The following is a 27,607-nucleotide window of genomic DNA, read 5'->3' on the forward strand; positions in this document are numbered from 1 at the left end:
ACAAAAGTTGATTATATATTTTCATAGCTGACAAAGTGACTTAACATTTCCACTTACCAAAAGCAAACTCATGAAGAAGTATCAGCACAAGTCCTGAAGTAAATAGGTATAAAAACTGAAGCTACTTGACAAATTGGCTACACCCACTCCATTCTTTGTCCAAATGGAATACTTCAAAGTTTAAATTCTCAAAATATAACATTGGAGCAAATGTAGAGGCTATAAACTTTTCCTAGTAACTAAAGTTATTTATGCAGGTTCTGTCATTTAAAGGTGCCACATGCTGGTATCAGGTCATTTTACCCAGCTTCTGCCTACAGCTCAGTTTAGCTAGCAAATGATATTTTACACCTGAACCAAATAAATCCATTCTTGCCAGAAGCACTTAGAACAGAAGAGAAAACATAAATAAAAATGTGTATGTAAGTAAACTAAAAAAGAAGAAACACCTCACCTTTCCATGCAGATGCTAGAAAGACAGAGTATCAAAAATGCAACCACAGCAATATCCCTAACATTTACAGTTGTTTTAGTGAAAACCAGAGCACCTGTATGAAGTGTTACAGTTATCTCTCATGAGTAAGACAGCTAGCATGTTCTGTGTTGCTTTTCTTCACCTTTGAGCTGCATGAGTGACTTATATCCCCACAGGAAGGCAGAGCTATATCCAAAAATTGCATGCTGTAACTAGTATGTTCAATCCTCCAGCGAGCAGAAAACAAACAAAAGACAAGAATTACTGACAGATCTTTTACTCTTTTTAGTATGTTTAACTGTGGAAACAATAATATGGGGTCACAGACTGTCAATAATGCATTCTGAGATTCTTCAACTCTTACTAGAAAAATCATTTTTAAACTCACTTCAATTGAATGATAAGAAGAAATCTTTATTAAAATCAAAACAAAAAAAAACCCAAGCCCCACTAAGAGCACTGTAGCCAGTAGATGGTGCTATGTTCAAGTAGTATTTCTGAAATGTGCCATTGCATTCTGTGTGGCATCAAATTACTGCTTACTTCAATCGTTTCTGAACAGGAAACTAAATTAGCATTTGTGTTGGCCCGTTCAGAAACACCAGTTAAAGGTCTCTCAATGACTGTTTCTGGTCTCTTGTTCCTGACAATGCCTATATCTCTTCCAGCTTCTAGTCACTATTACTTTTGTCATTATTAGTAGAAGTTAGTCTTTTTGGGAATAATACAGAGATATTATGCCTCTTTGTATTTACATAGTACTGATTATTTATTCTAAATTTTGGGTGGTGCAACTAATTTTTCCCATTCATTCCCCTGCAAACAATTTGTCACTTAAGGTATTCATCCCAACTCCTGAATTTCTAAATTAAGGCATGATGTAGTGGGCTGTGAGACAGGATTACATCATCATCATCATCACTATAAAACTTCAGTACCATTGGTGAAATCATCTTATTCTACACATGAGAATCACATTTTCACCAACAGGTGTGAAATAGACAGTGCATCCCAGCAAAAGCAGCACAAAAAAATGCATTCCTCTTATGCTGTGCCCTGTCCCTGCAGGAAATCCTTCACATCTCTGCAGCAGGTTTCCTCTGAGCCAAAGGCAGCAGCCTCCAATGCAAATGCAGGAGAAAGCTCAACTACACCACACAGCAATTGCTCATAACAGGAAACAGGGGTCTCAGGAACTAAACCTCTGCCTTTCAATTGCCCTCTGCATGCTTGAGCACTCTCTTATAGAGAAGATTGGTAACTGAAAAGACTCCATTACCTTTGCCTCTTTGCTCAGTGGCTTGTAATTCCAGGAGAAACAGGTTCCTGTAAGTCCCTGTCCGTGAGAGCTACATGTTCTGGTAGTTAAACACAGTTAAAATGTTGTTCCAACAAATGGACTAAAGTAATGCATAGAGAAAATTCTCCCACCAAAAAAAAAAAAAAAAAAAAAAAAAAAAAAAATCCAGTTTTATCTAGATGATAATGAAAATCAATCTCTCAAAAAATAAAAAAAAATTGATCTGAGCATCATTCGGAAAGTTGACTGATTCAGTTTGCATATTTTGGCAAAACTTTTCTCAAGAAGGTTCATTCAAGAAACAGCACAAATGAGACAAGGAGCAATGAACTTAGGAGACTCAGTTTGTTCTGCAGCCCTTTCAAAAGGCTGCAAAACCTAAATGAAGGCAAACAGGAACATCTCCAGAAGACAAGCATCAACATCCTGCACAAGTGTGATTTGTGACAGGCACAGCTTTTCCTCACTGCTAGTCTGCAGCCTCCCATTTTACTGCTCCTGTAACAACACTGTCCTGAATAGCATAGAATTATTAATGACTACAGAAGGAAAATACATTTACCTGCCTCACTGGGGTAAGGAAAAGAAATAATTGGAAGTTGAAAGATGATCAGATAATAAGAGCATAGAAGTAGTCAAGATAAGGACTCTTAGAGTATCATCATGGATTAAGCTTTTAGAAAGTAACAGCAGAATTGTCTGAACAAGTATTGGCAGGGCAAGTATCGCTAGTGGTTGGGTTTTTTTTAAAAAATACTGTTCAGCTCATTGAGATCCAGATCAGATTGGAGGAGGATGGACAGGAAGCAGACAAAGTGATAACCATGATTTAAATAAGATGCTTTGCAGTTTGGTAATGTTCCAGAAAGATGCAAAATCTGCAAGTTTTCTCTTGCAAATGTTTAATCTCAAATAAGGCAAATTATATTTGAACTAAATTTACTTCTGATGATCTGAATGGAGGGCTGTTTGTTTCATGTGCTTTTAAAAATGCAATTATATAACACAATGTCTAGTCAAAGGGGAGAAAAATAAAAAAGAAGAGCATAGATGTATTCTGAAGCACTTGATTTGAAGAAAATTTTATTTCAAGGTCAGCTGTATCAACCATCTGCTTATGAAAGATGAGAAGAGAAAGTGTGTGATACACTACACATAGTTGGATATTTGCAACAACTTTCCTACAATCAGCAATACCTTTCTTTCATACAGAAAAGCATGTACTTAATATAGTGAGGACAAAAAGCTGTCTGAAATCAAATTACCATGTTTATTTTAAGGTCCCCCACTGCTGCAGTGTTCTTCTCTGTATAGTTACATTATAAAAATGCAATTTATTTTGGTGGAGGTTGCTTCATTGCTTCCTTTTCTTTGTGCACTGTGGCCCAGAGTACGGCAGTCGACACCGGCACGCGTTTGGAGCGATGCATTTCCCTCCATGCTGGCAGGGCAGCTTACATACAGCTGAAATGAGACACCAGATACACAGCATGTCTTCAGCACAACACAGCATCGTTTTTCTTTTTGTCTCACTGCAGTAGCAGAATTGTTCCCTGGTGACTGCACTGGGACAGTATAAATAAAAGCATAATGGAGGAACTGAAAAGCAATGTCTCTCAATTTATGGCATTGTGGCCTTCACTGGAATACAGGCACAGTACGTCTAGTCTTATTATGCTCCATTTCCCTTTTAAAATACTATCATTTCTGTTCTTTAAGGCACAGGCTCTTTTTGAGATGGATGCCTCCATAAAAGTGAGAGAACAATAAAAATTCCTGCTGAAACTTATTCAAGCCAGGGCTGGATCCACACCCATAAGGGAACAGCCACCTCATCCTAGCAATATCTCACACACTGCCCTCCTCTTCCCCCACAAGGAGAGGAGGGCTGAGTGGGCTCAGCTTCAGCTGTCCCCTGCTACATACACACCAGTTCAGCTCTTGAGCCAGGGCCTGCAATTTGTTTATGAGCATGTACACCAAAAGAAGTCAAACTTGATGCAGGTCTAGTTCGTTTGGGAACGGTGATTATTTCAACATCAAGAACCTGAACACTTTTGCAATAACTGTAGCTGCAGGGAGCTAAGCATTCTACAAGTTCTCTGCAACTCCCACACTTGGCTTTTAATATCACCCTCTATCTCAATACACTGATGAATATAAAGGATAAGCACTTTGATGGTCAAGGGGAATATCAAAATATTACTTGCTAATGTTTACTTGACTATATATATTTTAGAACTAACACTGGCTGATTTAGTGCCACAGCCATGCCCACAGCCGTGTGAAAGTATCAGATTCAGAGATCTTAATCAGGAGACCCTGCACCCACAATATCCAGTTCAAAACCAGTGTTTGCATGAGGGCTTTTTCAGTCTCCCAGAGAGCAAACAAGAAAACCCTTTCCTTTTGTAGTCTCAGGATTATTGTCTTTAGCATCAGAGAAGTCTGTTACAAGGATACAAGGCCCAAGCAGTGCAGATTTAAGACTTTATAATCACCTGCTTTTGTGAAACAAAGTTTGTGAAAATGGAAATGATTGTTCAGCAAGAGTGTCAGTACTAATCCTGATTACAGGCAGCTTTCAGAGTTCTAAGAATACATGGAGTTGATTCTATCAAGTTATCCTCAAAGAGAGAAGCAGGTTTCAATTTCACGTCTATAAAATTTAATGAAGCTTCTAACCCACACCAGTACCAATAGTACTTCTGTAATTTTCAGTTCCTTATACCGGGGTCTCAGTTTACAGACAGTATTTCAGAAATACCAACAAAATATACCAAGTAATTAATTTTGTGGCAACCAAAATCTGAATCTCTTCCAAAGTGGAAAAGTTCTGTGTTTCTGGCCAAATTGAACAGTCATCCACTCCCTGTGCATATTTGTAAGGGCCTCAGTATTTGGAAGCAGCTCTCAGTTACTCTTCTAAGATACTTTCCCTGGAAGCTTTGTTCAGCCCTGAAGACTTGAACACTTTGATTAGTAAATCAAACAAGCAGAGGAAAGGATAAATGAAAAATGTCAGAAGTCATTTACCTAAGTGACATGCTCTACCGACCCATCCAGCTGGACAGCTACAAATCCCAGGAGCCACACAAGCTCCATTATTCCGACAACCTTGAGGACAAATTGCTACAAGAGAAAGAATGGGTAAGCCAGCAGGATTTATAAAACTGATGTAAAAGAATCCTGACAGAATGAAAGATTCAGGATGATACAAGTCAAAATGGCAAAACACATTTTCTTCTAGGCCAGATATTCAACTGCATTTCAAAAGCATTTCCAGGACCATGGAAATGAAAAAAAAATATAGGTACTGAGTTATCAATCTTGGTTTAAATGTGCACAGTTGTACACCATAATGCAAAATATTTTCACACTATTTTATCTGTATAAGTACTCAATGTAGGTCATTCATTTCGGTAGTAATGCAATGACATTTCCATACTTATTAGTCCCTTAATACTTTTTAAATGTTTCTGTTACTGCAGTTTTAGAATTAAATATTTGCATGAATGTAGACACGCACCTTCCTGGCATCTCGATCCTGTCCAGCCAGAGGCACAAAGGCACTTCACGACTCCATTGACAGAGACACATTCCCCACCATTCTGACATCCTCCTTCACAGCTTACTGTGGAAGACAGCATGCACCAGGCATTTCAGAAGCAGCACAGGACTTCAAATTATTGTCTTTAAACAGCTCATCTGTCATCAACTGCAAAACATCAGCAAAAACTAAAATTTCAACTCTTCAGAGCAAGGCACTGCTCTACTTCTCACCAGTAACATCACCGTTCATCAGCCACACCACACCACAGGAACTACTAACACACAAACTGGCATCCAACCTGCCAAACCACAGCTGGTAAGCCAATAACGTGGGTAAGGATTCATGTAGTTCCTTACCTGACAGGACCTACAAGTAAAAAAAGGAAGAAGAGAAGATGACATTACTTTGACAAATGAAACTGTGACTACAGTCAAGTTAAGCAGTGCCTTCCCAAAGGCCAAATACTTGAGTTAGCCTCCTCATTTCAGAATTGTTCTACACATCAAAGCCCTGAAGGCCTCATTAATGAAGCATTATTTATGCCAGACATATGATTGGTATTAACTGTGGAGAGCACAATCACTGTTCTGTACAATCAAATGCTGTCTTTCACAAGTATGAATGTGTATTATATACCACCTTCACTGTATTGAAGAGAAACAACCATCCTTCATTATGAAGATGGACAGTTTGGATGTCTGCTTGATAATTTGTAAATAAAACATCCAAATCTCTTTTTCAACCACAAGCATTGAGCACAATTTCAGCTAACAGATTTTTAGCACAAATACTGAACATGCAAGGACATGCAAGTCAAATCCAGCACAGCTGGAAAAGCTTTTCAATGTTTGTTTGCATATTACTTTGTTGCCCAACATAAGTTAATGTATTTAATATTGATTGTGTTTGATCCATCACAGTGGCAGAGAAGTGCATGGATGAAAGCAAATGTTACTCCAGTCTTCTGGAAGGACAAGAAGGACCCAGGGAATAACAGGCTGGTCTGCCTCACCTCAGCCCCTGGCAAGGCAATACAAGAACTGACTCTGGAAACCATTTCAGCCACATTAAGGACAAGAAAATCATCAGCAGGTCCTCACAGTGAGGGTGACCAAACACTCATATGGTGCAGATTGCCCTGGGAATTGTGGAGTCTCTGTCCTTGGAGCTGTTCAAGAGCCATGAAGACATGCCCTCCAGCAGCTGGCTCTGGATAGCTCTGCTTGAGCTTGGAAATCATGGTCTCCAGAGGTCCCTTCCAACCCCTCCCAGTCTGATATTTTGTGAGATTCATAATAGCACATTGCCCCACACCACAAGTTTTTACATGTTTGTACAGTGTTTTCTTGGATTACCTTTTCCAACACATGCATATTCAAAAGGCTTCACAGAACCATAAAAATTGTCCTTTGCTACCCCTCTGTCATCTCCCATTACCTCTCAACAATACATTACCATACATATCCTCAGTGACTGGCCCTCAATGCTACCATCTTGCAGATACTACATAAAAGTTTCAACCACTTAATGCAGAAATATGCATCTGTACAAGCATCTCAATAAATTATTTAGAAGGAATCTGTTATGAAGCTAAATGGAATATTTACATAGCACATAAAAAGGAAATTTTCCAAGGCAAAATGTTTGCTCAGATTCTCACAACACATTTCAGTTTATGTACTCCATCCCATCCTCCTGCAAGGAGGCAGATCCTCTAGGCCATGATAGTAAGGTCAGAGATTTACAGAATTAAGGCCATTATTTCAAGTGCATTAGATCCAAGAGGATGCAGGCATCCTAAACTATTTTAGTATGTTCTCAAACTCCTTGTCTTTTCAAGCTGCCTTCTCCTTGGGTCTTACCTTTATGACAGTATCTACCCCCATACCCAGGTGGGCATCTGCATTTTCCAGGTCGGAGGCACTCTCCCCCATTTTTGCATTTTGGATAACATGTAGCTGAAAAACAGACAACAAAGAAAAGCTGGATAAATATTGGTGAATCTTATTAAAGTTATGACTTAAATACATAAGAAATTTGCACATTTTCATATTTTCATCAGTTTGTCTTCATATTTTCTAAGATATATCTGCCATGTCATCTTATATAAGATGAAATCATTTCCCTGCACAGACAGCACTCCACCATACTAAGCTTTTAAGCACTCAAAATTAAGGGATGTTTTGGGCCTGGACAGAAGAGACATAATAAAGATACATATTAAAAAGGAGAACAGCTGGACTGCCAAGAAAGCTTTTGATAGCTGACGTGGAGAAATAACAGGTAAGAAAATAGGTGATAAGAAGAAACAATTCAATAAAAAGATGTTTCAACTTGAGAGGCATCATGTGATTTTTAAGATGAAATATCAAACTTTTTACTCTTTACTGGATTCCTACATTTCTCTTCAGGAAAATTTCATGCTTCCCTAAAATGTCTCCAGAAGTAAGTCAGGATTTCTTTCTCCCCCACACTCTTTTTTTCCCCTTTTTTGCTTCAGCTGGCTTTTCAGAAATCTTTCTGAAATGTACAGTGATTATTTAGCTAACATCCAAAATAAAGATCACTTTTCTCATAATTCTAATCATCTCTTGGAAGAAAAGCACCTATGATCATTACAAATCCAAGCTGACAGCTTGGACATGTTCGATAAGGTACAACTAAAAATCTTAATTTTGCAAAATTCTGGATAAATCCAGTCAGATTGCAAATAAATTACCTATCACATAGACTCATAGATCATCCCTGAATCAGTCCTGATGTCTGAGAAAACATTTGTCTATTCACACACAGGTTTTAGAGACCCATCCATTTCAGGGAGTCTCATCTGAGTCAGCTGCTGGTGTGAGATGAGTTCTCTACTTATTCTTTGACTGGATGGGTGAAAAGTATGAAAAAGATGAATGATGAGTAACACCATCCTGATTTTGTCCTCACAGACTTATTTCACTCTCAAGAAACCCAGCTGAAAAATAGAGGACTTTAGTACCTGAGCAGGCAAAGAAAAGACAGAGATGTATGAAAAAAATAGCCAGTGCTCAGGTCTCCATAACTTTTACCAGATGCTCTCATTTCTTTGGAAGTGCCCTACAAGAGCTCCCAATTTAAAAAATATTCTGTTTCTGTGTTATTTCACACAGTGTTCAGAACAAGGGAAGAAACTTCATTTATCCAACTTCCTTTCTACACTGATGACCTTATGAGCACAAGGATTCAGTGGTTTCCTTAACAATTCCCAACAGTTCACCTCACTAGATCAAGAACTGGTCTGCCTCTCCACCAATATTTCACCTGTCCCCTAAACCCCAAAATGTCTAGGAACCAACAGTTCCTACAGCATAGTTTGTACAGCATAGCTGTTAATCTCCACTACACAGCACATCAGCTATAGATCTTTTGTCACCACCTGCTAGCCTCAGCCTCAAAATGAAACAACACTCCATGAATGATTGCAGTGCTGAATGAAATATTCAGCATCTCATTTCAGAGTTAAAAAAAAATCCCCACGTTTTAAATGAAGGACAATGAAAATTAAAACAAATACTGTACAATGTTATCACCTCTTCACATAGGACAACATGCAAAGCAAAGGAGCTCCTGACACTGAGTGATTTTTTAGCATTTAATGGCCAGAAACTCTGTGGTTAAACTTTTAAACAAGAAAATTAGAATACTAGAAAACTAACATGTTACATTGAACAGGGTTTAAACTAAAACTCTTCTGCACAATGTTTTCTTTTGCATATTAGGTGCCATTTACAAAAATACTTTGTGTCTCTATAGAAACCAACAGGAACAGACTCCACCCTACCTTCATGCCTCCTACCATGGAAATGGGATGTACAAATGACTGTGCATTAGGTGACATCCAAGGAGTAAACGACAATACTTTTACAAGCACAAGGTGTTCTAAATAGAAATGAAATCCAGAAAGTAACCTACTTTCTACACACTCTTTTGGTGTTTTTGTTAGTGACTAATCCCGACTATTCGCACCTAGAGATACTAGTTAGATGTTGCTGTGGCATAGAATGCTGTCTCTAAAAGCATTCAAGAACCATCTGGATGCAATCCTGTGCATCGTGCTCTAGGATCACCCTGCTTGGGCAGGGAGGCTGGACCAGGTGATCCTCTGGTCCTTTCAAAGCTGACTGTGATTCTTTAAACACTTCCAGGGAAGTATTCAAACACGCAATTAAAGCATTAGGAGGAATAAAACACCAAAGCCTGTCCGGGGAGAGGCCTCTTACCCAACATCCAAGTGGCAAAAAGCTCTTTATGGACCCACGGCTATTTCCGACAGCGGGGTCTGCTTACCACCGTGAGGAATTCCCGCTGGCTCTGGGCTGAGCTCCACCACTTTGCCGTCACTGCCTCACCTCACCAGAGGCTCTTAACTCTCTTCCTCCACCTCTCCTTCTCCAGCACTCCCCGCCCGCTCCCACCCAGGTTTGGTTCCGCGGGATGCAGGGCTGTTCCCATCCCGGAGCCGGTCCCCTCCCCGCGCGTACCGTGCTGGCAGCGCTCGCCCTCGTAGCCCTTGGAGCAGAGGCAGGAGCCGTCGGCCAGGCAGAGCCCTCCGTGCCGGCAGCGGGGGCTGCAGGCGGCGGCCGGGCCGGGGCACAGGCACAGCCAGAGCCACAGCCAGAGCCCCAGCAGCAGCCGCAGCCCCGCCATGGCCCGGCCCGGCCCGGTTCGGCTCGGCTCGGCAGCTCCGGGCAGCGCGTCCGCTCCGCTCCCGCTGTCTGCTCGCTGCCTCTCAGCCCCGCTCCTCTCGCTTTTACCCCCTCGGCCCGCTCCCACTCCCGCTCCCACTCCCACTCCCACTCCCACTCCCACTCCCGCTGCTCCTCCTCCCCCGAGCGCCCCCGACCCCGCGGTCACCGAGCGCGGAGAAGGAGGCTCGGGGGTAACCTTATCACCACCCCCACAGTAAAGAATTTCTTCTTTATATCTGGTCTTAATTTACTCTTTTTCAGTTTAAAGACATTTGCCCATGTCCTGTCACTCCACGCCCTTGTCAAAAGTTCCTCTCCAGCTTGCCTGTGGATGGGCCTTTAGGTACTGGAAGGTGCTCTGAGTAATTCCCAAAACATAATTTTCTTCAGGATGAATAGCCACAGCTCTCAGCCTGGCTGAGAATAGATACCCCAGCCCTCTGAGCATATTGGCTGCTCTTGCTCCTTGATATGTTGTCTCTGGGAATGGCTCGAGTACAAATCTGTGACAAAAAAAATAGCAGTATATTTCAACTTGATAATGAAAATATTTCTGTCACAAGGAACACACACATAAATTGTCAAAAAACATTTTTTCTCTCAATATTTCCAATATTTCACAAGCTTTTCCTATAATTTCAAAAGTATCCCAGAGAAAACGCATGCTTTCAACACCAAGATTCAGCTCAACGAAACATTTTCAGATGAATTGGAATGACCAATAGTGAAAAAAAATAGATTATAAGCACCTACACAAAGTGTCCACAAAAAAAGTGAAATAAACCTCATGCCTTTTCAAAAACTAAGGGAAAACCAAGTCTTGTTTTCAACTGTGAGAACTGACTTTGAATTACTTTTGCAAGTGGCAAAAAACAGCTTAACTTTTTTTGTAGATAAAGCAGGAGTATGATTTGGTAACTTCTTTCACTTTGACTGGAAATCAAAATTTGTGCAATTGCCTTGTATAAAAGTCAAAGGTACTTCTGTTGTGAATCTGTTTTAAATCCTTTTTTCCACCTACAGAGCATGGAACATACAGTTCATAGCAGGAGTATGCTATGGCAAATCTGCTGCCAATAGCATGACTCTGGCTTCTTGTAAAGGTTAAGGCACATATAACATTATCTTTGCAAGACTGCATTTAGACTTTCAAGTAGCAAAATGCCATCAAATGATTAAACAAGAGCTGAAAGTACAACACTGAATAATTGCCTAAAACGTGAACAATTTCCTATTGTTTGTGCCTAGGCAACCAAAGCAACATTTAGAGGATGCATACATACATACAATGACATGTGTCCTGTGCAAACTCACATAGTAAATATCCTTTCAAGCTGTAATGATGAAGCAAAAAGCCCCAGTGATTTAATTACCCATGCACAAGCTGCCATAGTGCGTGGATTTGCTGTCTAGAATTAGAACATCCAAACCCCATTCCTCCTGCAGTTCCAGTTGTGGTGAGAACAGGGTCTCCTGTTTTCACAGGCAGTATTCCTTCTTGCAAGGACAGGACTAATAGGATTATACAGTGATACCACTTTCAGTAAAACTACTTGCCAGAAATTTACTGTGGAATAAATTCTTCCCAAAAGGAGTAGCTTCCTTTATGCCATCACCACAAAAGCAAAATGAGAGAAGAACTGAGGAGACTGACTCTGGGCTGTATTGTTCTCTGGGTATATCATAATTTTGCACCTCCTTGACTTCTGCCAATAATTTTGTGCATATTGATTTCTTCACAGAGGTATTTTTTCCATTACTGTCTTTCCTCTATAAGACAGTTTTATGTGGAACTGTTCCTTTCTGATATTAATGCCTAGCAACAATTCCTTCATACAGAATTCTTCTCAGATTTTAAGAGCTATTCTTCATTATTCATGATTTTTAAAGCACTATTTATTTTCAGTTTTGTATCCCATCTTCTGTATTCCAGAAAGATGACTCTTGGTGCCTCAGGTTAATTAAGACCCCTTTTTTGATTTCTCTTCTAGTTTCCTTTGAGGATCTTAAAATAATTAATGCCAAAGAAAATAATCATATTTTGAAATATGGCAAGTGCCTCATCCGAGGGGATAATTAAATGCAAAGACTATATTAAATAAGCTTGCCCAGGTGTTTCATTGAATGAAGTAAATTTGTTTAAATATTATCTTCTGTAGGAAGGATTAGGCTGCTTCACCATATTTGTGCATCTAAATTCATCTCAGGATTTATCAAATTTGCTGAGTGCATGTCTGCATTTAAAAATGATTGAATCATGTTAACAGAGGTTCTCACTGAAAACAGAAATGCTTCCAGGCATCCAACATGCTTTAGCCTTAGATGCACAATCTGTTTAAAAAAAAAAAACCAAACAAACAAACAACCCAGCAGATAATTAAATTTTTAAGTAGAAAGCTAGACAAAGAGAATTTAGATTAATTCATTCTTGTCATAATGGCCATAATTAACAGTTATTTTTCAAAAAAAAAACCAAAATAGGGCAGTTTGAGCAGTAGGAAATTCACAGGCTGATTTTTTTGTGGCAACACCCTCCTGATATACTGTATCATAGCAATATGTAATAGCCTCTTGAGGGACACTGCTGTCCAGTCCAAAGAAGAAGACAGGGAAGAAATGAACTCTCCTTTACCATCAGATTTAAGGTACTCTGTATATTATATTATGAGAAAAAGGATGCTCACCTGGAGTCTGGGATTCTACTCCATGTAAGGCAAAGCAGGTACAAAAGTGGAGTCCCCAACAACCCTGTGGGAAGACACCACTTCTGACCTGCTTAGAGCATGTGCATGTGTCTCTTGCCTATTTCAAATATATTTTATTTCATTACAGTGTGAAAAATTTTCAGCAAGTACAAGCTCAGATCTTCACCTGCCATGGGAATTTATGAGCCAGCCTGCTGTAATACAGCAGAACCTCCTCTCAATAGTAAAGAAATATAAGAAAACAATAAGCTAGGAATTGGGATACAAAACCTTAGAGGGTGCTTGTGCAGAGGTGATGCACAGCCATCTAATAAAATGTCAGTATCTCAATAATCAACTAGAATTGCTGGTATGAGAGGCAATGTTAGAAGGTGTATTACACAGCTACCTCTTTACTAGCTCTGTGCAATATGTGCAGCTCCAAGCTCTGGCACAATCAACCCTGCACTGTTACAGCTGCACTGGGTGCTATACTAAAGTACATCTGAAAAATGTGTCATCCAGAGACCATGCTTTGTTTGTCAGTGTCACATCACACCTAGAAACCACATTTATAAGTGCTTTTCAGCATAATTTGGTCTCTGTTCTACCACGTGTGGATGAGCCATCAGTGGTAGAGTTAAGTAGCATTGATCACAGCTGTATCTCAACTCAAGCCCACATCAGGGCTGTCAGATAATGAGACTTATGACCAACATCAGTCTTCTTTGCTGACAGCTTGAATACTGATCTGTCTTCCAGTGCAATTGGGCTTCAGTGGCATTTGAACAAAAGTTCTGCTAAAAGAAAGAAAATGACATATGGGTTTATTTTTGAACATGCCCATGTGTGAATTAGGTGAGCAGAAATATTATCCATGGACAGGCTATGTACAAACATTCACCCACAACTCTTCTTGGTGTCCAAAATAAGAGGCCTCTGTGGATTGCATGTACAGATTTTCCCTGTTAATGCACCTAGCCCTGGTTCCATAATATGAAATCCTATTTTAATTTATATGAAATGAATACATTAATCCAAATGATGCCAGCCCTGTATGCAACTGCAAAGCCACTATTCTAATAAGTAATTTTCTTCACATAACAAACTCTCAATACATGATCTTTAGTCAACAAGACTGATGTGCACAGAAGTTCCAAGATTTATCTTGCTTACTAGATAGAAACATGAACAAGGTATATGTTAGTGAGATACTTCAGAATTAATACTTCAATTATTATAAATCTCTCAGACTGCCACCTAATATAGGCATTTGCAATTAGACTGCAGAATAAATCTGTGCCTGTGGACTCTGGGTAACCCAAAGCAATACAAGAGTATTATCAAAAGACCAGCCAGGCTCACTGGGAACAGTTTAACTCTCTTTGAAGCTTTGTTTTATGTAAGTCAAGGTCACCCAGTCACTACTCCCTCTTTTGAATCTTGGATGTAAATTGCCTGATGGTCAAAGAAACAACATTTCTTCTGCCCATTAAAAGAGTACTGAGAAAAAAGATCAAGGCTTGTCTTGCTGCTTGGCAAACAGCACAGCTGTCAGCAGCAACCTTAATTTGTTGTTGGATCTGGTTCTATCTTTTGGGATAGTTTGGTGATGTCTGAACTAAGAAACCTTCAATTTCTACACAGCCCCTAGACCAGTGACTCTGCTGCCTTAAGTTTTAGCTTTTATATTTTTCAGATTCTGACCTGCCTTAGTGTGTGAGTCTGAACTTCACATAAAGTGCTAGTGAGTTCTCTTCACAGGGTAGTTTGACAAAACAATCCCTTTCCAGCCTGAGAAACAAGGACACTGTTGCAGCTTCAGGCCCAAAAATGTGCTAACAAGAGCAAACTGAGGAGAGCAATCTGGGAGGATGGGACTTCATTACCTGAAGCTGCAATTGCACAATTAACCCCCATGTGGAAATGGATCAAAACTTTAAAAAGTGTGAAAATTCGTGACCAGTTGTCCATCTTGGGTTCATCTTGAGCCACAGCCAGGCTCTTCTACTGCCCAAGGTGTATCTTTGTAGGCCTTTAATAAATACCTGCTTTATTCCTTTAACACTGTCTAGCCTCTGCTCCTCTTTAGGCATTGACCCTTTATCTGATTTCACAAGCATAAAGCATTACTTCAAAACTACAGTTTTATAAAATAAGGCCCTAATATTCCACTGAGACCACCTTGGTTAGGCCCTGCAACCAGGAGAGACCAAATGTCCTCACAAATATAACACCCAATTTAACTTGAAAGCTAAGGCCAGTATCATCTTAATTAAGGGACTTTCTGCTCATGCTAAAGGTGTTGAAATCAGCCCCATTCTGCAGATGCATAATCTGAAACATGCTGGGCAGGTATCCATCAGTGGAACTCCAAACCTATGATTAATATCCAAAAATGACTCTTAAGGACCAAAATCCAGATAAAGCAAGATTGCAAGACACTTAAGTATCACATCCAGCTTCTTTAGAGCCATCTGGAAACCTCCTTATTTTTATCAGTACTATAGTATCAGACCCTATATTCTGGAAAATAAAAGGCATAGTACTGCAAAGTTATCTTGAGTTTCTATTCAACCTGGAGTTTAGAGGACTCAGTATCTCAAAATACCATCAAAGCCAAACTGAAATAGTCCTCATCTGCTTTTTTTTCTTCATTGCATGAAGTTGGCTTGCAAATAAATGAAAATAACTTGATTTTCCCACCATTCATGAGTCTCAGCCATGTCCCTCAGAAATAAATATAGGATTTTTTTGATCGTGTAGTATTATATTTTTCCCTCAAAGAAATCTGGCATAATCTTCAGTGGAAAGAGTTATTGAATAGTACTTGGTGTAACTATTGAGTATAACTCAAATATCACACTAGTGTACATAGTATAGATACCAGGGGCCTAATTAATGTTCTGTAATTCAGTTGAAGTGAAAAGTCCATATTCACAATTCATCCTGATTAAATCTAGGAAAAAAAACCAAGAGGATAAATACTAATTCTAAAGTAAAGGTTTCTTTAATATTCAGTAGTGAATTTTACAGAATTCAGCTTTATATCAACCAGCTTCCTGCAGTATCAAGTGCTACTGATGATTTAATATCTATATAGTTGTTATTGTATCATAATTCCCACACACACTTATGCTGCTGTAAGGCAGAGCAGACACTGCTGAAGTTGTCCCAGAGTAAAACTAGTGTGAGTGGAAGCATTCAGAGAATCATCCTCAAGACATAAAGATATCACTTTGTCTGGTACAGAATCCCTGCCAACTTCAGGGTGAATGTGGCTACTGTTCAACAGGGCACAGCAAAGTTATCCAGCAGTGTGAAACAGGAAATGAATAAAAAAACCCACTTATAATTGATATTTAAATATGGTAGGATGTAATTACTCATGCTGGAATTCATTCAAAGCATCAGCACTCTGAATGCTCCCTTATTTAAAAAAAAAAAGAAAGAAAAAAGTACAATCAGTTCTTTACTGTCCACCAACAGAGGAGACTTAGGTCTGGCAGCTGATTGTTAAAAAATTGGTTCAAAACATATTTCTCTGTTTTTCCTGTCATTATTATGTTTGTTATGCTTCAAGTCTACATTTGAACAAAGAAAATGGTAGCTCAATCAAACAATACTTAGAAGTTTAGAAGCCCTTTGAAAGTTTAAAATTAATTTTAAATGTTTCCAGCTTGCATTAATTTTCCCAACACTTCTGAGGAAAAATTAAACAGCAGAACCATTTTACAAATGGTGAGACAACAAGAAGTGTTTTGGCAAATCATATTTAGAGCTGATAGCAAAGCTGAAGTATATGTGGTATTGTTTGGTGCACAATTGAAACATGACAGCATGACTAATGCAAATGTGTCTTCTTGTGATCTGGGGCTGTCTGGCCAGGAAATGGATATGAGAAAAGAAGGAAGTCAGATAGTAATTTATTTCTAAAGAGCTCTGTCATTCATCCAAAAAACACTGGCAAGCATCACCTTTCCTAAATGCATAGCTATGAGCATGTCAAGGGAGCAAACCTCTAACTTAAACAGAGTTGAATCTAAGCCCTAGAAACTTAAAAAGTGAGAAGTCCTAAACATAAATCCTTAATGACTACAGATTAAACAGGTTGATATTGAATTGAAATTCATCTTAGACAACAAACAAAAAAGTGGAAAATTATCATTACAAATTATCTACTCTGACTCATGTATGTGTAGGTAAAAGGTGAAGGAAATTAATTTATCCAGAAAACTTTAATGTTTGTTGGAAAAAACCTCCATCTTTGTCACTGTCCCCCTTTGAAGGTCACATTACATAGGTGATCTCCAGTTACTCAGCTCAGCTCTCTCTGCCATTTATGCACCATTGTGCTTCTTTTAAACTCAATCCCATGATGGACACCAACTCTGATGGACACTTTTGTCTGCACTGATTGAATTTTAAAACTTGCGACAAAGAGCTAAGAACACAATCCTAGAAAACTCAAGCAGATAAAATCAGTTTTTACACTACAAATTCTATTTGCTAATTTCATTTATTTATTTATTGTGTGTCTATCTTTTGAACTCCTAGGGTATGTAACAATGTTCTTAATTTCACTTTTTATAAATGCAAAATAGCAATTTTATACATACATGCACAGCTGGTAACACATGTCCATGAAACAGAGCCTGAGGTGGCCTGGCATTCTAGAACAGTCCAAGTTCAAAAATCCTGAAATCAGACTTCTAAGACAATAGATTCTCCACTTGCTGGTTTAAACATCTCATCTACAAGCACCAGCAGTGCAATCCCTTGCATTACCTAAGGTTTATTTTGAATTTTTTCAAACCAACTTCTTAGGCAGTATCACTTCTGGAAACCTTCTTTCTTTTTGTTACAAAATTACAATTGCAAGTTATATGTGAATCTCCAGAGTGGAGAGAGGACAATCCTCATTTTAGCACCTGATCATTTCACAGCTTCTCATTTGGTTCATGATTATTCTTAAGTGGTTTAAGTCTGGGATCCTGGTCCCCACAACTGGCAATTCAATGTAAATAAAAGAGATATATTTCTGCACCTAATTGCCATCCATTGGGAGACTTAGAATCCTTGGGTGAAATGTTCCCCATGGGCACAAAATGATCACACATCTCTGTGCTGATCCTACCCAGAGCTGCATCATGGAACCTGCACCACATGTATAAAACTGAGATGCTGAACAGAAGAGCACAGACCTGTGGCAAACACAGTAGAAGAAAGCTCAGCAAAAATGTTCCAGGCAATTTAACCCAAGGCACTGACTGTACAAATTTAACTGAGTACACTTGATGAAGATGAGACTAATAAAAGCCCAGCTGCTTAGCACTTTGGACTTTCAGCTCACACTGCTTGTATGCAAGATGATTTTGGTTCCAAACTGAATATTGCTGTCTAGAGATTAGTAGGTAGGCTGAACATATGCTTGCTGTCTTGTTTTAGGAGAAAAGAATAACCTAAGTTTAAAATATGAAGTCTGAAAAGCAGCCACAATGAAGCAAACAGACCTTAAGGCAGCCTCCTCCTCTCTGCTATGATTAATATTAATGTCAAAATCTTTCATTTTTACTGATTTCAGTGATGAAAAATTCCAGTCCTGCATTACTTAACCTCTTCTCTGCATTAAATCAGACAACACCAAATAGACCTTCTCCTTTTTTAGTTTTTTTTACATACTTTCATTAAGAGTCTAAGTCAGAACAAAACAGCATCAATACAATTTATCTATTACTGTTTGATTATGATATCTTCATCTTCTCTTTAGAATCTTGCCCAGTGGCAGCATTTTCATTTCTAAAAATACTTTGGCACCTATATTTTTATTTTACCACAATTAAAACTAGAAACAAACATGTCACCAATAGTATTTGCCAGCAAAATCTTTCAAAAGGCAGCATATCTGCATTAAAAATTTGTGTAACATTCTCATACATATTTGCTCATTTTTGGTGACTACAGAGGCTGACAAAAATACTACAGTAAAGGATGTCAAATATTGCCCTGTGAAGTTATTTTATGTTAAGGTAGATTGCAGAATGAATGTAGGTTGCAGGACCCTGTTTTAAGACAAGTCAGTGTTAGACATTATTAGAGGGTGCATGACTTAATTTTTACAGGACTGATATTTTCATGGTTTAGCTGTATTACTCATGGACTAAAATAAACCATGTGGCTGATGAAGAAAAGATGAAACTTGTTTTTTTTGCTGTCAAGTAGAATTTCTAGAGTTGATCACTTGCTTAGAGAAACTTGGTGCCCTGCTGCTCTGGCACCTTAAATTAAAATGGCCCTGCATGTGGAAATCAATATATATTTTCAAGGAAGAAAGTGGCAAAACAAGGATGCTCTTTTCTATAAATTACACATCCTCCAATTCCCTTTCTTTTTAATGGTACTCAGAGGAGCACAGGGGCTGCAGATCACAAATGGGAGAACATCACTTCCCTCCCCAGACAGCTCAAGGGTGGCATTCAAGTGTCCCAGATGCAGTTCAAACTGCTCCTTACATTTAGTAATCAATATGAAACATCACTAATGTTTGACTCACCATTAGAAGTGTTTTTGACACTGCCGAAAGAAGATAAGGCTAATGGGAACCTGCACTATCCCAATGGCTCCAAGGACTCTGGGTCACTGCACCCCTTCTTAGCCCTCTGAGTCATCCAGTACCAGCATCCTACACAACCAAAAACTCCCAGTACATAAAATCAACTTCTTGAGAAAATTGTGGTTTTCCTCAGAAAGAAACCAAAACATATGAAAGACATTGTTAAAGCTCTCTTTGCTTAAACCTGCATGGAATTATCTTAGTGAAAAATTAGAGAAGCCAAATAACCCTAAGAAGGGAATGTTTTCCATCATAAAGAAATATCCCACCAGTGGCTCCCTGCCAGCTGAGTCTGACAAGGAAAGGAGGACACCAGCTGCTCCAGAGCAGCACCATCAAATCCAGGTAGCAGGCATTCTGCTTACTCAAAAATCACCCCAGTGGAGTTTCTCTATTGCAAAACCACTGCTATGGCCCAGGCCAATGCTACTATTCCTGGATATGCTTGTGGATATAGCTTTCATAAGCTACTGCCATTGTCTCAATGAGGATAATCACAGAAATAAAATAAGCAGTATATAGCCAAAGCCAAGCAAGACTGATTTTAAAGTAGTATCAAACAAAAGAAGTTGCAAAAATTAAAATTGTAGAAACGTGTTATATTTTTGTTTCATAATAAGAATAAAAATTTTAGTCTGAAAAAAGGAGGTTTCATTTCCTAATTTCAGTGCTAAGAACACCTGCATGGAATAATTCCATATTCATAGCTGTTTCTCCTCTACAGTCATTATCTGTAAGCTGACATGGAAGTCAACACACAGTGCAGTCTAGTGCAGTGAATGGAGTTATTATGAAACTCTAAGAACCTCTGTCTTCTTTGCAATCCCCCCACTAGCTACTGGCCATTATAGATTTGCAAGAGAAGGAGATGACCCAGCAATCTGCACAGCCCACATAGTGCATCACATTGTCTCACTTGATGAGCTGCTCACACACCCTGCATACAGCAGAGCTAAAGTGGAGTGTAAATACCTTCATGTCTTCCTTGCTTATGTCATTCCTGAGCATTAGCTCCCCATCTGTAGAATATTGTCTGAGCTGCTACAGACATGTCTATTCAAATGTGTCTTAATATTCAGCTGTCTGTGCCTTTTTGACATGTCCCATCAAATAGCCAATAATGATGTCTTTTTGGCATTCCTAAAACTGCTTCCCATGTCTCTCAATTACTTGCCCCCAGCAAAATGGCTGCAGTTATTAGTTTGTGCTTCCCTGTGTCATTTGTGTTATTCTAGTTCAATGTGAAGTATGACTTCCTGCCACTTATTTGCTGATGGCAACAAGCTGCCTTTCCTTCCCCCCTGAGGTTTTGTTTCCCCTTCAAAACATTTCAGATTTTTTGCTGGCCAGAAGCACAATTATTCTGCACTGTCAGTAAATTCCTCGGTTTCTGTTCTGTATAGGTTCTGTTCACATGCAGCATATAGGTACTACACTTACTTAGTAACAAATAAACTTCTAGAGTAATAATTAAAAGGTATTTTCAAAGTGCCAAATTCAAACAGCATACAATATGCTGTCTGGCATGGTCAAAAAAAGAGCCATAGAAAAATTACTTGGAACTTAGGATTATGATTTTTTTGTTGTTGTTGTTGGTCACCTTGTAGTTTTTTACTCCAAAATACAATTTAATATTAACATATGCACAGTAATGCTACAATGTGCCTTGGCAGAGGTTTTTAGTTTGGTTTTGTGAAGAAGAATATGTGTTTAATGTAATCATTTTAGAATCAGCCAAAAATAAAGCCCACTGAAAATCATTCCTGTCTGTGTTATTTCCATTTGTCAGAAGAAAACAATTTTGCAGATTTTTAAAATTCAATCTCCATTAAACACTGATTACAGAAAAAGTCTTTTGTCCATTTCTGGGCATCACATGTAGCTATCCTGAAGTTTCTGATCAAAGTGGTGGGGGACTGTGAATATCTAACAACAAACTGAAAACAAATAAAATCCAAACAGTGGAAAAAAACTCCAAGACAAACAGCTGTAGTCAAGATAAAAGGCTGTCAAAGCATGGAGGCAACAGAGACGTGTCTATCCCACATAATCCCACGTTCTGGCCTCCTTCATTATCCCCTTTACTGTTTTCTGTGCATTGTATTTGCAGACTGTGCAACTGGATGATTGTTTGTTGACTGTACATATTACAAGTGGTACTTCAGCATTCTAGTATTTCCTGATCTGTTTAATTGACAGAGTGTGCCCAGGCCTCCCAGTGTTCAGCCTTGAATCCCCTCCCTGTGCAGCCATCTCTCCCCTCCATTCTCTGCTTGGCAAAGTGGCAGCTCCAATATTTCCAACCACAAGTGGGTCTGGCATGATGAATTTGGGATGTGGTGAGCCAAGTCTGTAGGTGAACAGCAAGAACAGATATTAAACCAGCTCAAAGACCATGCTGAACATGAAAGCTTGCATTAAACAGTGCCAAGGACTATTACTGGGAAAATGATAAATTCTGTGTTGCAGAACACTGTTCACATGCTCAGGCTGGTCCCTGGCCATATGAGCCAGTGTTCTCCCAGGACACTTTCAGGGATGAGCTCCCTGAGGACCATTCCAGCAGGCTGTGTGCCCCACCATGCTGTTTTATAGCCTGCTTACATGGGCAGGGGAGATCATGCCTCTTGGTCTCTTTACCAGTAATCAAGCTGGCAAAAATTTTTAAAAATTAACATTTTTAATACCCTAATCTAGATGTAACTTTACATCCCTAGCATCCCCTAATGTACCATAGGGGTATCTACCCTAGATTCACTGTTATCTAATATGTCACTGTATTAAGATTTGGACACAATTGTGGTCCATTTCTGACCAAAAGAGTTTTTTAGTTCAGTGGAACAGCAGCCAACATATGGCACAAAGTTTGTGCCATATGCTATTATATTTGTATATACTGGGCTACATGTGTGAACATGCACATTATGCTTCAAGTAAGAATTGCTCAACACTCATTTGATATTATGCATAATATCTGATTCAAGAGGTTTAGGATGAGAGGTGTGAGAGAAAGTGATATAAACAGATTAATAGAGAACTGTTCAGACCAATTTGTATGGTGCATCATCTAAATTGATATTTGTTTAGTTATTATTCATATTGTTTATTTGCTACAATATTCTTCTCACACTTTTTTTTGGGTAGCAAAAATTAAGCATTTCAGACTAGATAGTAGTAAAAATGCTCAAATTACCTTTCTTTATTGCTATGACTATTTTTAGAGGGACTCCATAGCTTGACATGATTTGGGAAGAAGACATTTACAAGAAAGCTTGTGGAAGAATTAGAGACCTGTCATTTGGAGAGACCAGCTATTAATCTGAAAAGAGAGTCAGCAGGAAAGCACCATTGGACTGTCTATCACAGCCTTTCAATTCCCACTCTTTTCTCACAGTAACACATATTCATTCCACTTATGATTTGCTCCTAAAATCAGGCTTACAGTCTGCAGCCTAACATAAAAGCAACACAGAAATAGTTGCAAGCTTTACAAAACAACACAAATTACTGTTCACAACATTAATCAATTGTCCTACATTTTACTGGGGAAAAGTCATCAGCATAGACAATAATCATCAAAAAAAGAAAACAAATCTGTTTCTCCATCAGGTTCAGTACTGCTAAAAAGCAAAGAAATGAGAAAACAAAACTGAACATTGTGAAAACTGTTTATAACCAAGATAGCTGGGTAGAACAAGCAATTTGGACACATTCTGGAGGCAGCAAATGTCCCTCTAAATTGCCTGCATATGAGGGTACACATGTATATACAATTCACATAGAAATAAATTTAAAGCTCTAGCTGTACTTTCTAATGCTCAGCAGCTCAGAGAGCCTCAGCATGAGTCCCACAGAAGACAGAGTGACGCATTTAGCTTGGCACTCGAAATTTAACACAAACTGTAAAAAAATGGATATATTTTAAAAAGTTTTATATTTGTTCAAACAACATCTGAAAAGAAAGGGTTGTAGACTTCAGTTTGAGTTCAATCCTGCAAAGTACTAAGAAGGAAATCCTGATGTCACCTCAGGCACAGATTAAAGAACCATAATCCAAAGGAAACCTCACATCCACCACACTTACCTTACTTGTTCTAGAAGACTATTTGTCTCCACTGAAGTAAATGCAGCAAAAATTGACTTCATTTTTAGCACAAGAAACAAGCACACACTGTAGAAAAAAATTCACCCTCCTTATCTGTATGTGGGGGGTTTGCAGACCTTCAAGCATTTCCTGTAATAGTGCCAAAGGATTGGTTTTGGTAAGTGATTTTGAGCAAGCTCCTGTGAATGAAGCCTGCAGAAGTAAATTGCAAGCCATATGAAATTAAGAAAATCAGATGGCAAAGTGGGGAGAAGTTAAATAACTTTAAAGCTACAATGTCAAGTTTGCACAATTCATTAAAAGTTGCTATCTGTAATGCTGCAAGGGGTGGAAAAATCTGGTTTTCTCTGGGCAAATTATTTCAGCTATCCTAGGCAAAACCCCTTCTTAATTAACCAGGTGATATAGATGAAGCCTTTGAAATCAAGGTGTCTGCCCACAAGAATGACTCCTGTTTCTAAAAGATACACTTCTAATTAAACAAAACTTTTGGGCTGGGCATTAAATACAGCAAAAAAAGTAGAAGCTCCCTGGTGTAGCTCTGCTGCAAACAGCTTTCAAAGCAGTGAGGTTTCAGAATGTTCCATTTTGGTGCAGGTACCAAGGGCAAGAGGGACAGGTAATAGGGAGGAGGCTGAGAGTTGTTCCTGTCTGATGAGTAAAGCTCATCAGCTGCCTAGGAGGCCAGCAGAAATTGAGATGGTAACTTTGGGAATCAGCACCTGTGAAATGGCTACAGCTTCTCACCTGTGGAGCACAGGCTCTTGTACCCCAGCATGTCGTAGGATGCAATTGATTTTGTCCTGTCCACAAAATGCACCTTGTCCTTATCAATGCTCTGAGGCACAAAACAATGGAAGGGCCGTGCAAACATGAAAGTGAGATTAGGAAATGAGTTTTCCAGTATTGACTGCAAAAGGATTTATATTGCCCACCACAGGCACTTACTGCCCCTGCAGCTTTGATGAGATTTTGATGTAGTTTGTGTGACAGTCTCACTGTGAGGTGAGGGAAACCTGCTGGAGGAGCTGGAGCTGCTGTGGGGTGAGGGCAGAACTGGTGAGAAACACCCCAAGCTCTTTCCCAGAGCTCTTGGGCAGAGTGGGAGGATGCTTTTCAGAGGGGTCATCAGCATCATAACCCAGAGGTCTGGACTTCAACCTAACCCACATAATCAGTTTGAGAAGACTCAGCTATCTTGAAAGATGTGCAATAAAATCCAACATATGTAAGGTGATGAAACAGTGGGATTTTTTTTGTGTCTGGTTGAACTTAAATCAATGAATTATGTTTTTGTTTGTGTTGCATGGTTTGGCTGGTGTAGTTTATGGCTGTCAGCAGCTCATGACATTGCAGAAACAATCCTTGTGACTCTAGCAGGGTCACAGAGGTGACAGTATCCAGAATGTATGATGTATTTCAGAAGCCTAGCTCTACTCAGGGCTGCTCACTGCTTCAGTCTCTAGCTCAGCCCAGAGTGGAAAAGCATTGCTGTGCCTTAAACCCACCTTAGCCCACATTTCCTTTAATCTCACACACATCCCAAGCAATCCAGTTAATGTTTCTCCTCTTAATACTGAAATTGTGATGGGATCTGATTAACCTGCTCCTGGTGGGTTCAAAACAGGCCCAGCAGCTGTGATTTGCACAGTCAAGAAGAAGGCAGGCGGTATCTTTAATGTTTGAGGGGGACTGTATGTTTATCTGAAGAAGGTGGTATTTCTGAGCTTAAAAATAAAACATGATACCATGAAAAATGTCCATGTCCCACAGAAATTGTTAGATTTTCCATCACTCCATGAATGCATGAAACTTTCAGCCCATTTACACCTTTGTGGCTCAGTAATGAAAATCTTTGTGAAGGAAAAAGAAAAGCCTAGAAGAGCTAAGCCTAGAAGTAGGTCATTACTCATTTTGTCAGTGGCTGTATCTCAGTGAAATCTATAAGTAATTCATGGTATCCTTTTTGGTTTTCTTACTCCACAGCATAGTAGGACTGTCCATTGGGACTGTGATTCCTTGTTGGGCTGTACAAAGAGTCAATGGTTGACCAGGAAGAGACAAAGGAGGTTTGTGAATCTGTTGAACTGTGGGGTTATTACATTTTTAGCTAAATTTGAGAGGAGGAAAACGTCATCTAGAACAAAAGGAGCATACTCAACCCATATGTCAAAGCCTAATAAATCCTGTCTTTAATTTTGGGATTGTGAATGGATCAATTAAATGGATGTTACATTCCTGAATGAACCCTTGTAGTTTTTATCCATTTGTAGCATAAAAGCATTTTCCTGAGTGGTAACCAGGGGCTCAGAAACAAAGGACTCTTGAGCCCACTTTCATTTCCTTTTCCCAAAGAGCTCAAGTCTGAAATAGTCTTCAGATTAAACCAGAAATGAGGGCTTGACACTTACGCAAAGTAATAAATGAAGCCTCTCCACAACAGTGGCACTTCTGGCTAAATGATAAAATATGTAGAGAAAAGCTTTTCATTTGGAGCATTTAATGAGCATATTTCTAAGAGGTAAGAGCACTTCAGAAGCTGAAAAACATTTTTTTGCTCCCTTTCACAAGAAATAATTCTTCTGTGGAGCATAGAAAGTGGCAAGGAGCATGACTTTCCTTCCTACCGTGGGGAAGGTGATAGTCTCTCCTCAGAGCCAGGAAAACAGGTGAGACCAGACACTGACATGGTGCCTGCAGCAGTGATTTCCCTGCAGAGTTACACCATCATCTGAGCAGTCACAAAGGCTCAGATGAGCATGCCAGGACCAGCATGACTTCCCCTTTGCATGGCCAAGATGAAGAGCAGGCTTCATCCAGTGCAAATTGCCCAGAGGTGAAACATGCTCAATGGAAACAGCTGGGAAGAAGAAAGGAAAAGCAGAGGGCATCACAACAAGGGTCTTGTGCGACTGGTGCCATGAGCTGAGAGCTGGGTGTGCTCTGCCCCTGCTGCTGCCCCTGACTCAGAGGGAGTGCCAGCAGGTCAGGGAGCCACACTTTTCTGAAATGAACCAGGAATGCAGCAATCCCCAAAGAAATATGTCTTGAAAAACAGCAACCATTCTCCTGGCACTGTTGCAGTTTCTTCCTGCTCTACACAACTGATGACATGTTTTAAAGGCAGAGATTTCAGTTCCTGCTGGTTTTTGACCTTCCAACTCCCATTCTCCTCCCAGAGATCCACAAAACACCTGCTACCTCCTCCTCCTCGTCTCAGAGCTAAAGTTAGTTCAGCATGTATTTGCTCACTGCAGTGTCAAACAAGAAAAGTTACCTTTAATTTTGTCTGTGTGACTATCTGCTTGTCTGTGTGATGCCATTAACAACCCCTGGGATCTGTAGCTCCAAAAAAAAATCACCAAGAGAATTAAAATTTTCAGCACTTCCTGTAAGAGACAGGATGATCAGGACATTAGGGAAGAAAAATTATTCATAACTTTACACTGGGCTCTTCTTTATTGTCCAGACACCAGAAAAGGCTGGGTTCATTTTCACTCCTCCTTTTTCAGATGTGTGAAGACTACAGCACTGAGAGAGCAAATAACTGCACTGAGGTCTGTCACCTGTGGAGCAGGACACAGGAACTGGGGCTCATTTATACCATCCTCTGCCACCTACACACAGTGACTCAGCACTGAAGCCAGTTTCAGAATCCAGCTCCAAATCCAGTGCTTTAAAGCTACATGAGTTGATGAAAGGTGCCTGTGTACCTCATGGGTAAGATTGTTTATTCATGTTCCCTTCATGACTTTGTCCCTCACCTGCAGGGCATGGTGCAGGGAGATTGTCAGGCTTTTCACATTCACCTGGCACTCAGTTGACTCCCGCATCATGCAGAGTTCCATTTGCATAAGGAGCTTTGCAAGGCATCTCCAAATCAAAACCACATGAAACAAATCTGTGGTGAAGCAGCTAACAAGTACAGTCATAATGGAACAGGGATGATAAGATTTAACTTGGTTCTAGGGAACCAAATAAGCATACACACAGTCTGCCTGACTCCAGCTTGCTATTGTCTTTGAACCTCCTCAACACCATCCACCAAATACAGAAGTGAAGACAACTGAGATATCAGGCCTTTGCAATTGCTGCAAAAATTGATGGTCATGTAAAAGACAGATGTCAAAAGTATTTCCATTGCAGGAAAATCCACTTT

General features: G+C 39.5%; 2 protein-coding genes across 2 annotated transcripts in view; one reads left to right on the forward strand and one right to left on the reverse strand.

The window, feature by feature from the left end:
- The window catches only part of VWDE (von Willebrand factor D and EGF domains), a 458,699-nt gene that overhangs the window by 37,176 nt on the left and 393,916 nt on the right, over positions 1-27,607 (forward strand). The window lies entirely within an intron of this gene.
- On the reverse strand, positions 1,927-10,064 carry LOC306799941 (uncharacterized protein). The gene is made up of 5 exons (XM_079301601.1): positions 9,840-10,064; positions 7,191-7,286; positions 5,305-5,409; positions 4,812-4,907; positions 1,927-3,239 (listed from the first exon to the last, which is right to left on the reverse strand). Exons 1-5 carry the CDS (start codon positions 10,003-10,005, stop codon positions 3,130-3,132), a joined length of 573 nt encoding a protein of 190 aa, XP_079157727.1. The 5' UTR covers positions 10,006-10,064; the 3' UTR covers positions 1,927-3,129.

This window comes from Erithacus rubecula (assembly GCF_903797595.1).
Source record: "Erithacus rubecula genome assembly, chromosome: 3".
Taxonomy (NCBI): Eukaryota; Metazoa; Chordata; class Aves; order Passeriformes; family Muscicapidae; genus Erithacus; species Erithacus rubecula.

Excerpts from the sequence above, each read along its gene's own strand:
- LOC306799941 (XM_079301601.1), bottom strand. The coding sequence starts at position 10,005 with ATGGCGGGGCTGCGGCTGCTGCTGGGGCTCTGGCTGTGGCTCTGGCTG. Across the intron at positions 5,410-7,190 it reads GGGTAGATACTGTCATAAAG|TAAGCTGTGAAGGAGGATGT; the intron begins GTAAGACCCAAG and ends TGTCTTCCACAG. Across the intron at positions 4,908-5,304 it reads AGGATCGAGATGCCAGGAAG|CAATTTGTCCTCAAGGTTGT; the intron begins GTGCGTGTCTAC and ends TTTCTCTTGTAG.